Genomic DNA, 12,539 nt, shown 5'->3' on the forward strand with positions numbered 1-12,539 from the left:
TTCACTTCCCCTGCCTTCTCCAAACTCTTCACACTTTTGTGAATAACCCTGTATATGCTTATTTAGTACTTAAAATATCTCACATTTCAGTTTCAAACCTGAATCCAAAGTTTGTTTAGCCAGATCAAACAATTTATTTTAAAGAAAAATAAAAGCTATAGGCATTTGGTTTGCATTTGTACCATATGTTCCTGCATATAAAACACATTAAACAGTCAACCCCTTCACGACCTATGATGGGATAATCCCTTCATGAAGTCTGAAGGGGTTACACAGACTCCTGTTCAACTTTCTAAGTGTGAGAGATGCTGTGCATAGAATTACAGGAAGCAAATATCAAGACAGATTCAGGTATTTATTCTAGCCCTAAATAAAATATTTATGATTTAAGAAAAACATAATTTGATTGAATTATGTTTGTTTTAATATATCTGTCTGTAGTTAAACTTTACTGTGTTCCTTTCTATTGTTATATCTTTTTTACAATACAGTTGACAGCTTATGGAGGGAAATTGAAATATACCATCTACTTTGAAGCCAGGGAAGAGACTGGACCTTCTGCCTATGAATCGCAAGTGATTATTAGAGGTGGGCCTTCTGCAAACCAAAGGATAATTTTAAGACACATGCCTGATCCCCAAAATGGTCAACTGACTAGACATGATATTGACATGACAGAGGTAACTTTTGTGTGCATTTATGTCCTTTTTTTGTTGTAGGAATAATTTAAATCATTGTTACTTAAAAACTATTTTGGTTTTCTGTTTCAGTTTGAGTGGAAAAATACGGATGGAGGTCCTGTTACCCGTGAAGATTTCATGGATGTTCTATATGATATACAATACATTCTAATTAAGGCATCGTATGGTAGAGTATTGAGGCAAAGCAGGTAAATAATTATAATGCTAACTTATTTAATTATTAAACAAAGAGAAGGGTATCAATAAGTGTGTTTCCAGAAACTCCTATTATTATTGTTTAACATTCTATTTAGAATGGTAAAACAGAGGAATTAGAACACCTGGGTTGTACATTTTTAGAAATGCATACATTTTAATCAAAGAACTTTATGCAAAATACAGGGCTCGGAGTGCATGAAGTTGAATTATATGTAATTTTGTTTGTTCAGATCCAAAGTTATTTTTTGAGTTCTGTTGCATAGAGCTGTTGCATAGAGCTGTTGCATAGAGCAGAGAGCATTGACCAGACACAGTTCTGTAACTGTCCTCTAAAAGTGTCGGTTTATGCCATTTTGGCATTATATGCCAATTGACATGCTATATATGCATGCACGTGTTTGATATTTTGGCAATAAAATAAGGACTGGCCCAGAGGTATCACTGTGTATGGTTGGCCAATTTTTTAACATGTATGACATTTATGGGGACTAAGAATCCCTTTTCTTAAGCAAAGTTTGCTAGAAATGTCTATGGTGTTTAGTAGTATGTAGTAGTTTAACTGAAAATAATAGGCAAAAAGTCAAACAGAAGATGAGCGTAGGCACTGAATACATAACCCTATTAACATTCCATGTGGCCTACCCAGAAACCCACCCTTTATCTTACATTACTATCGTCAGTAAATTTTTACTTTTCTCGTACTATATAAAAATGTATAGAAAAAGTTGAAATAAAATACACATTTTTTTATGGCATGCAGATTTTTGTTTCCAAGTTTTTTTATATTTTTCTGAAATATAGTCACATAGGGCTTTAAGCTCCTGGCAATATGAGATCCCAGTATAGATAGAGGTTTTATATGCATCTTAGGATGCAGTCAACTTAGCACTACTGTCTTGCCGTAATGCACAATAATGTACAGTGCTCTACTGCAGTGTTCCCGAACCCCCGGTCCGCGGACCGGTACCGGTCCGCGGATCAAATGGTACCGGGCCGCACAGTCTCAGTGCGGTCCGGTCCTGCAATATGGGGCAGTGCAGGGTCCCGGTGTTCGAACACCGGGGCCCCGCACTGCCGACGGGCTTCACAGTGAGGGGGCGGATATTATAATCTATCTCTCTGTTGTGTACTGCTATTTCATGTAATTAAACAAGTGGATTATAATGGGGAATATTACACTGTAATGTTCCCTATTATAATCTATCTCTCTGTTGTGTACTGCTATTTTTCATGTAATTAGACATGTGGATTATAATGGGAAATATTACACTGTAATGTTCCCTATTATAATCTATTTCTCTGATTAAATGATTACTAGACATGTGCGATTCGGTTCGTTCCGAAATTCGTTTCGGACGAATTTTCGGAAATTCGGAGATTCGGATGCATCCGAATTCCGAATTACAGCTAAGACGAATGCAAACGAATCCGAATTTCGTTGCAGCAAAATGACATTATGACACCATTTTACCTCTACAACACATCTATGCTTAAAGTACAGAGGCTATAGAGTAGCGGGTAGAGAACAGGCTTGCCGTAGCTAAGGTTGCAGGTTCAAATCCCGGCTAAGTCAACTAATATTTAATTTAAAGTTTTTTTTTTTTTCCTTTGCTTTTGAATTGGCATTCTCCTAACATTCCTACCAGACCTAAAGGGTCTGGTATGAATTGGGGGGGAACCTCAGGCTTTTCTTTTTTTTTTAATCTTCTGCAGACTGTAAAAAAAAACCGCCCATTGCTTCTATGCTTACAGTACAGAGGCTATAGAGTAGTGGATAGAGGTACAGGCTTGCTAATTGATTGCCATTGTGAAGTTCGCTGGTTTCAAGTCCAGCCATGGGAGAGTAAAGTTGTTGTTTTTTTTTCATAAACGAATTTCGTCCGAAACTAATTTAATTTCGGACTCGAAAAACGAAACTAAACTAAACAATTTTTTTTTTTTTTTCAAAACGAAACTAAACTAAACAAATTTTTTGCTGGTGCACATGTCTAATGATTACAGACAGTCGTCTGTTCTATCACACTTTGAGACTATGTTAGAATGTGTGACCAGTGATGTGGTCACACATTTTAACGTAATCTCGCCCAGTTTTTCGGTGGTGGAATAGGTGAAGAATTTCAATGCTTTCATTTTTTGGTGTAACTGTATTTTATTTTGAAGGCATGTTTAAATACAATTAAATTAAAATTATTAAATCAAAACAATCTAAAATATAAACAATCAACGTCCCCCCCTCAGCGGGCCACGGTAAAATTATCAAATGTTGACCGGTCTGCGGCGATAAAAAGGTTGGGGAGCACTGCTCTACTGCATTACATGGTAAAACATAGTATTTTGATGACATTAATTTTCAATAGAAACCAAAGACACCTTAGCAACGCAGCCCAATGCACTTTTTGTGTATGGAATTGCACAGATGTGAGCTTTCTGCGTAGTGTGGTATGCTGAATTGTAAAGAATGCTGTGAGTCCATTCAAATATATGGTGCTTTGCCAGCACAATGAATATAAATAGGCTGTCTTAACATAACACACATTAACACACATGCTGTAATGCACTGCAACAATCTGAATGGGCTCCTAATCTATACATTTAATTTTGAGTCTTAAAAGTATACCTACGGGGAGACAATGACATTAGAGGTCAGTCAGATGTGCAGGCAAGAGGTTTGTGCATAAATATGCTCTCTTGGGTTGGACAAGAATGCATGTTTATGTTGATAGCGCAAGGTAAGGCCATATGACATCAATGTATGTACTGGTAAGTCTAAAATGTATTGAACTTGACCAAGGGCTCTTTCTCCATTGGCTCGCTGGGGGCATGTGATGTGGTTTGCTTTGCTAGTGCCCATAAACATGAGGATTGCAATAATAACATGTCAATTGCCATTATTATGGTGCTAGACCATATCTAATTTATTGGGATGCTAGCCATGGCAGTGCTAGCTATCATACCAATAATTATATCTTACTGAATTATTGTGACAACAGACAATACATTTAGTACTGTGTAAGTCATGTCTGACAAATACAAAAAAATGAAGACAAAAAAATGAAAACATTTGCACAGAATTTCATATTAATAAAACATGAACACAGTGCTCTTATAGTGAATGGATGATGGATAGATGTTGTATCATTAACCTTCCTGCAGGGACAGTGTCTTTTCCCCTAGAGTTTGGCAACCACACACATAACCTTAATAACACATCCATTGATGTTGTATTGTTGTATTGTTAAGCTCCCTGTAGGGACAGTCCATACTGTAGAGTTTGATAACCACACAAGTAATCTTATTAATACATCCAAAAATATGCATACTAAGTGACACAAGGGAGTGGTTGCTCATGGATAAATTGCCTTGTGCTGAATACCAGCACAAGGCAATAAAAATGTACATTTCCAGATAATAAATCAGTACAAATGTTATATTAATCACAAACTAGCAGAAATGTTTTCCATGTTGTCTTACATGAGTATGCTGGTGATTTATGTATTCATACAGTATTGTGCTTTCCTGCCCATATATCATTCCTATTTTGTGTCTCAATATAATTCCAAGACAGTGCTTTGTTTTTGAAGCGTACATAAAGTGATAATATATTATATCAGCTCAGGCAGCTAGTATGCTCTTCATTTTGCTTGAAATTATTTAAAATCTCAAACAGTGACTGGGAACTAGTTAGGCTGAATCCCCGAAGACGTTTACCATGCAGGCAGCAAGTTGTTGCTTGCTCTCAGAAAGCCTCTCAGACCAGCAACAAGTAGCTCTGTGCTCCCAAAGTTTATTATTATGTAAATTGACATCTCTGGTTGTAAATAGTCTGCTGTACACAAACTATTTCCTCAAGTTCTAAAGATGACAGAGAGAGATTTTTATTTAAATGCATGGAGACTTGCTTCTGAAAAGCTTGAACACCACACTGAATAAATATGTATATCTGAAGTTTTATCCATATGCAATTGTCCCATGCGAGATAGAAATTGTCTAAGCAAAGTATGTTTTACCAACTAGAGGCTCTTTAGCACCATTTCTTTTGGTAGATTTCATATTCTGTACAAAGCAACGTCAGTACATTCAACTGGACATAATGACAAACCTATCCAGGGAATCTGTGGAAATCAGTTAAGCATCCAATGCTCATGTTAATGACGGCAGTGCCATTATCTTCCTTATTCCCAGGCTACATGTGCTCAGTTGTCCTGCTGCCCTTGACATGTTTGCTCTTACTTGCTGTTTGTTGTATTGACGAAGTAAAAAGCTTGTTAAATCCTTGCGGTCTTCTCACTAAAGAGAGAAAATAGAACAAACAAAGATTATGTTTGTATTGTTCTTTCTATTGCTTCTTCTAACTGAATTCAAACTCCTTGAATATGTTCTCTACAATTTTAGTGTTTATATCAGACAGAAGCATTGCTTTTTCAATGCATACAAACCATACAAATAGCCAGATGGTGATTAATCTTTACAATTCATTCCTTGAGAAGTACAAAACAAATAATACACAAAGTGGATGAAAATCTTTCTACTTTACACCAGCGACCTAGAAATGTATGCACAATCCAACTGACCTCAAGTATCAGAAAGTATCAGAAAATGTAGTGTGTTCCCTCCGAGCATGATCTATTGGTGGAATCTAGACGCCTTTGTAGTGTGTACACACCCAGCAGGTGTGTTGTGCAAAGCCCTGCAAAGCCCTGCATGAATTGCAAGGTGATGTTGTGTAAATTAGCTCTACGTTGTGTTGCTTGCATTGATGAATGCAGGAATGTAAATGCATGAGCTAACCATTTTTGTCTAAACTGTGAAGCAGCATTATATATGCATCATGTGCATGATTTTTCCATATATGGCATTAGTGGAAATATGCTTTTAGAGACTTGCATGCCGCTCTTAGAGCGGCGTGTAGCCTATGGCGCATGCTACATGACGCGCACGTACGTAAATACTTAAAAACACGCCATAACGGCGTGAAAATGTGACACGTTGCTCGTGTTTGGTTGATAAATACGTTTTGCTGTGTAAAAATGCACACGCACCTGGTGCGTGTGTGTGTTTAGGTTAGTGAATCACCCCCATATGTCTTTACTTGTGGTCATGTTAATGACCACAAGTCATTAACGGAAGAATTGAAGAAATCTGGTTTGTTAGACATTACAGAATAATGAATTGACATTATGGGTTGACACCTTATATACATTAATTAAAGCCTGAGATTGTATCGCAATATATTTTCACAAGCTTTAAAAGCTGGCAGTTCGCTAAGCTAATGTTTTAAAATATATTTTGGCAATATAATATCAAACTGAGACTCCATAATTTGAAAGTTTTTTTTGATAGAGGGTGAAAAAGTTACAATTTCAAATTTTTTATTGCTTACCCCCACAAGGGAGATTTACCCACATTGAGTGCAAATACAAAAAAGTACAGTTGTCACTATACCAGGTGGTGAAGTGACAGCAGGGACATCAATTCTGGAAACACCTGTTCCCTTTGCTATGAGAAGATTGCCTTTTATTTCTGCTCACTGTCTCTGTGTCACTGATAATGAGGAGAGATTTCCTGATCGAGGACATGTACAACAAATAAAACTTGACAGAAATGTTAACATTCCCCTACTCTGTCTAAAACCAACAAAAAAGGTTTGTGACAAAGCCCTGTTTTATTAGGTTACTGCTTCCTAAGAACACTGTTTAGCAATGGGTGGACTTTAAAAACTGAATTTTTAACCATCACATATGTACTCAGTGGCGGAACTACCGCCGGTGCAGGCGGTGCGGGCGCCCGGGGCCTCAGGCTCTGGAGGGGCCCAGCAAGTTGCCGGCCGCCGGATCGTTATCCAGCGCGCGGCGGGCCCCTGGTCTCTCCGCCGGGAGTGAACTCTACCTATTCAGAGTAGTGTTTGGGGAAATTATAGATTTTGGTGTCCTTAGATGTGACCCCCACTTCTTTGAAAGGCAGCATGTGACATTATTGCTAATTTTACTTACCATTAAAAATGTTTCACTTTTCTTACTGCACTAATATTAGAAGGGTTATTCACAAAAGGGTGACGAGTTTGGAGAAGGCAGGAGAAGTGAACAAACTAGGACAACATAGCTTAACTGAAAAGTGAGCTGAATTGGAGAATGTTTCCAAATCAGCTATGCTGTCCTAGATTGTTCACTTCTCCCACCTTCTCCAAACTCTTCATGAGACTTTAATACAGTAAAATCAAAACTATGAGCAATAGGGACCCTCATTGGTACTATACTTGTGTGCCACCATACAATACCAACTCTGTTGAAAGAAATACATGAAATACAGTATAGCTATTGCCATTGCTGTATTTTTGGAAATGCTAGTTGCCAGGCTGCAATGCTAATTCAATTTATTTAGTACTTTCTGCATTAGATAGCTAAAACAATTGTACAAATTATAAGTTCTGGCTTTACTTAATTCATGCTTGCTCTGGCTAAATGACTCAGCAGATATTAAAAACAGAGATAGCCAGACAACTACCATTGGCAGAAAGAGGTCAACAGGACAGCCTAGAAAAAATGGTACATGCATGGATCTATAACCAGCCTTTATAGCAGGGCGCACATTGGGAAGGCTTACAACAATACAAAACACAAAAATTCCCCAGCCTCAACCTGCCAGCCAGCCTGCAACCAAACAAGTAGCCCTGTCAACAGTATGCGTTAAAATCAGAGGTTTAGTTGCACAAACTTTTGGCCAAAAATATGTAGAAGCCACACTGCCGCGCCAAGGCACCTCTGCAAAGTGTGGTCCTAACTCTATGTATCCGAGTCTCCAAGTGTGAGCATATTAATGAAGTTGATAAATTACATGCAGGTGTACCTGGAGGTAGCCAACTCCTCCTAATAAGGTGCAGGGACGCACTGGAGGCCCAGCAACCAAAAATGCACGCTGGGACTCCAATGCGTCCCCCAAACCAAAAATAGTCAAACTAGAAAAAATGGTACATGCATGAATCTATAACCAGCCTTTATAGCAGGGCGCACATTGGGAAGGCTTACAACAATACAAAACACAAAAATTCCCCAGCCTCAACCTGCCAGCCAGCCTGCAACCAAACAAGTAGCCCTGTCAACAGTATGCGTTAAAATCAGAGGTTTAGTTGCACAAACTTTTGGCCAAAAATATGTAGAAGCCACACTGCCGCGCCAAGGCACCTCTGCAAAGTGTGGTCCTAACTCTATGTATCCGAGTCTCCAAGTGTGAGCATATTAATGAAGTTGATAAATTACATGCAGGTGTACCTGGAGGTAGCCAACTCCTCCTAATAAGGTGCAGGGACGCACTGGAGGCCCAGCAACCAAAAATGCACGCTGGGACTCCAATGTGTCCCCCAAACCAAAAATAGTCAAACCTTATTAGGAGGAGTTGTAGTAATTATTGGACAGGTGGGTTACATTGCCACCTTCAGGAGGTCTGAACACTGGCAAACAAATTTTTGTTTAAATCCGCCCTGTAAAGCCCCGCTTACAACTGTCATGCCCCAGTTTTCTGCTAGTGTCCTAGAAGGTTGGGCACTTTTTCCTAAGCTCTGCTGAGTAAAATTATATTTTTCCATCTTTTTCCTTTTATCAACATTTATCAACATTGTCTGTATTCCACAGATGTTTTTCTCTCCAGTAAAGGTGTTTAATATATTTCTTGAGATGGCCTCTAAACAGCATTTATCTAGATTGGTATTTCGTCAGCAATAACTTTGGGGGCCATACGAGGACCCTGCTGGGTCAAACATTGTATGGCTAGCCTGTAAGGTGACTTTTTCTCACTGGTCTCTGAGGGTGCCTTTGTGTACTGTGTTAGTTAGCCACAAAGTGTTCTCCAGGTCCAGAGCCATGGCATAGATTTTGCTGCGACTGAGTCTCTGAAGACTCACTATGTGAGTCTATGAAAGCCCATGGATGGGGCAAAGACCACCAAGAAGGTCACCTTTGGGAACTGAGCTCTGCTTGTAGCACTTAGTAAGTGCTGGGTCACATCCTCTGGTGTTACCTAGCCTCTGTAGACTCATTCTGGGAGTAAGTCGTTGCATAATGGGAAGACATCATGGTAAGCAGCCTTGGGCACTGAGTTCTGCATTGTGGCACTTTCCAGACCTTAGCATACTGTGTGAGTTTTTCTGCAGAACACTCCCAAGAGTTAGATTAGTGGACAATAGTATAACCCAGTCTCTGAACCCCCTCTTTGTTATGAACCTTTGAATGGTGTGAAGCTAACTTTATGTGTTTCCTTTGGGCATTGAACTCTGTATCCATTGTGCTTTCCAGTCACTTTAATACTGTTTCACAGACCATTTTCCATTTTCTGAGCCATGGCATAATTAACACATACATATCCTTTGGGCACTGGATTCTGCATCTCTCACAATTAATTTAATTAATAAGGCAGTTTGGGTTACAGCAACAGGACTTCCTCACAATTTTAAATGTAGGAATCAGTTTTCTCTTTGAAAAGTCACACCCTTTTTCCTAAGATAACAGTAATGCCTGAGGGAACTCATTGCAGACATCATCTGCCAGGAAAAGTGTTGCATGCACACACTTCATGATCCTTTCCTGCATTTTAGCTCTGAATAAGTTCTCCTTCCACCGATACTGCTGCTTCAAGCACATTGTTCAAGCATTGAATCCTACAGAAATTCTTTCCACATTCCACATACAAAAATGTCCACATCTATTGGATTTCTTAGTGGCTGTTGCCTATCCCTCAGTTGGATTGCTTCTGAACATCCCATATGTCCAATAATTACTACATTCCTGTGATCCTCAATGGACAATAAAGAAAATAAGATTTTTGCATTTACCATAAAAAATGTTTTTAAGTCCATTGGGAGACACAGGTTCCAACCCTCTGTATTGTTTGCCTCATGTACTACTTGCTTACAGAACCGAGTCATGACAATTGGAGACCAGGGTTATACAGGGGCTGGCTTAATATTTTTTTGTTTGCCATTGTCTAAATCTCCTAAAGGTGGCAGTATAACCCATATATACAAGAGTTACTACATTTCTTCAACACACACAAACATCTAAATTTGTGCCATATGCTTTGTTTTATTGCTGTTTATTCAACAATAGCACAATTACATTTGTAACTAATGTATTTTATATTGATAGGATTTCTGAGGTATTTTTGGAAGTAGCAGAAGAAGGGACTTCTTTTACCATGAGTCCAAAGGCCCATTTGATAGAGAAATGTGAATGTCCTGTGGGATATTCTGGGCTTTCATGTGAGGTATGCTTTACTATTTATAATATGCACATTCATAACATGTACAGTTATATTGAGTAACCTTGTGCAGATATTTTTTCTACAGTAAACATTTATATGCTGCAATTAATATATACCCAGTGATGCATTTGTAAAATTATAAGACATGCACAATCTTCATGAAATAATATAAAATTGATATACATATATACAGTATATTTCTTACATGAGAGACCACCCATTTGTTTAGCAAAAACATTGTACCACGACAAATGCATTTTTTCCAATTGTTATTGAGAAAAGTGGACTATTTGCTTTATCTGTTATTTTTGGCTTTAGGAATGTTTTCCTGGATTCTACAGAATGGCTCCTGTTTCCCCAGGACAAAGAACTGAACCAACTCTTGGCACATGTGTACCTTGTCAATGCAATGGGCACAGTAATATGTGTGACTCAAACACTTCTGTTTGTCAGGTATGATTTTACATAACAGCGTGTCTACTTTCAGCTATAACAGCAAAAATGTCTCGGTACACTCACCAGCCAGCCTACAAAAAAAAATACACTGTCTAACTATTAGAGTTAAAAACAGAGGTTTTAGTTGCACAATTTTAGAAGTCACATTGCCTCATCAAGAGTAGACCCCCTCTGCAGAGCTATAGACCCCTGCCACTAAACAGTCCATATTATAGGGTTTTCCACTTTCTGTCAACTAAGAGTAGAAAAACCACCTTAAAATAAAAAAAAAACAGCTTTCAAAAAAGTTTACACTTTCTGCATAAATATGTATTTATACTGTAGCCAGCTCAGTAGTTAATTAGAATATATGTTATTACTTTATTCTACTTACAGTATAGTCAAACAATAAATTACCCTTTGTTATAATCAGTCAACCAGAAGGTGAAGTACCTTGAAACTACAGTGCTCTCCATGGCAGTGACAGAGAGCAAGGGTGTGCAGAATAAGTAACAAAAAATTACATACTGCAATACAAATTCTTAAAAATCCATTGCCATGACCAAGAATAATCAGGCTGGAAGGTTACAGAATTAAATTACATCAGAATACCAGGCTGAGAAAAAAAGGTGTATCTGGCTCTGCTATGTAAATAATTACATGTGATGCTAAATGTTATGAAAGTAGACAATTAACCACTTCAGCTCTCACACCTGTATACACCTTATTGAACGGAAACAATGTTTGCATTTTTATTTACATTTGGCCCATGTTACAAAACAATTGCAAAACTAATTTACAAGTGAAATGAAGACAGTTCTCTAAAGCTGTGTCTGTTTTGTTAATGTGAAACTACAAAAACAAATAAACAAAATCAAAAAGTTTACACATGCATGATGAAAAAATGTACTGTAATAAAATACACCCATGAAAAAAATCACCTAAAAATATTTATAGAGAACTGAATTTTGGAAGTGGTGCCCAAAAAAGCAAATCAGAGGGCAAAGGACTAATTGCCTGTGGTCTGCTTGCAGCTAATCTTTCCCCCATTATTGAGTTATCAGGCCATGTTCTGCACTGTGTTTCTGTGTGGCATGTTTCTGTGTGGCATAACATAAGGAAACTGTGTTTCCTTATGTTAGAGCGTTTAGCAAGGAGCAGCACATTGATGACATCACCAAATCTCACTCTGAATCATTTGAGAGCAGCAGTCAGAATCACAGTGCCTTAGATCTTACACTGCAGATATACAGCTATGATGAAATGCAATATTTTTCAGGGGGTGTTAAAGACAAAGGGCTTTATTTCAGGGTACTGCACATGTTACCTGTTGATCACCCCATAAAATAGTTAGCATAAATAATAATAATTACAATGTTTTCAGACATCATTTTCACATAAGCTTGCTGATTACACAACCTTAGCAGGGGGGAAAGACCAGGGAGTATGAGGTATGTCCAAGATATTTAGATGACGTTTATAAAGTGTACACTGTCCTTCCTTCTGGAGGGTGGCTACTTTGGTTCCCAGTGGTCCCTGTGTGTGTTGTAAAGTAGCCACTGCTTCAAGCTCACTTACTTGACTACAATCTCACGTTTCACTTACTTATTTGTATTGAGATTGTAGTCCATCACGGGAGCAAGCTTGTAGCATTGACTACTTTACAGTGTCAGCACAAGTTCAGAGATGATTTGAGGATCTATAGGAGAGTATAGTTATGGAATTTGAATGCATTTTAAGATTTTACTACTGAGTTTAGTGTCACTTTCAATCAGCAAGAACTAAAAGAAGATGCTACAAGTACAGAAACCTTAACAAATTTCTATCACAGTCATTAATGGACTTGACGTCACACTTGAATAGAATGGAGCTCTGAAGAATGTGTTATTGTGAACATTTCCTGTACATTGGATGAATTGACAAGACATTGACTAAGAAATCGTTAGATCAGTTATT

At 38.1% G+C, this 12,539-nt stretch overlaps 1 protein-coding gene across 1 annotated transcript in view; it reads left to right on the forward strand.

Moving 5' to 3' along the window:
* Positions 1-12,539, forward strand: part of LAMA2 (laminin subunit alpha 2) — a 646,095-nt gene that overhangs the window by 421,292 nt on the left and 212,264 nt on the right. Inside the window, exons 26-29 of the mRNA XM_018556291.1 lie at positions 492-680; positions 771-889; positions 10,034-10,151; positions 10,467-10,601. Of these exons, the coding sequence (XP_018411793.1) occupies positions 492-680; positions 771-889; positions 10,034-10,151; positions 10,467-10,601 (561 nt within the window). The remainder of the gene's footprint in view (positions 1-491; positions 681-770; positions 890-10,033; positions 10,152-10,466; positions 10,602-12,539) is intronic.

The sequence above is a fragment of the Nanorana parkeri genome, unplaced genomic scaffold, assembly GCF_000935625.1.
Source record: "Nanorana parkeri isolate BGI_ZX_2015 unplaced genomic scaffold, ASM93562v1 scaffold232, whole genome shotgun sequence".
In the NCBI taxonomy this organism is placed as follows: domain Eukaryota; kingdom Metazoa; phylum Chordata; class Amphibia; order Anura; family Dicroglossidae; genus Nanorana; species Nanorana parkeri.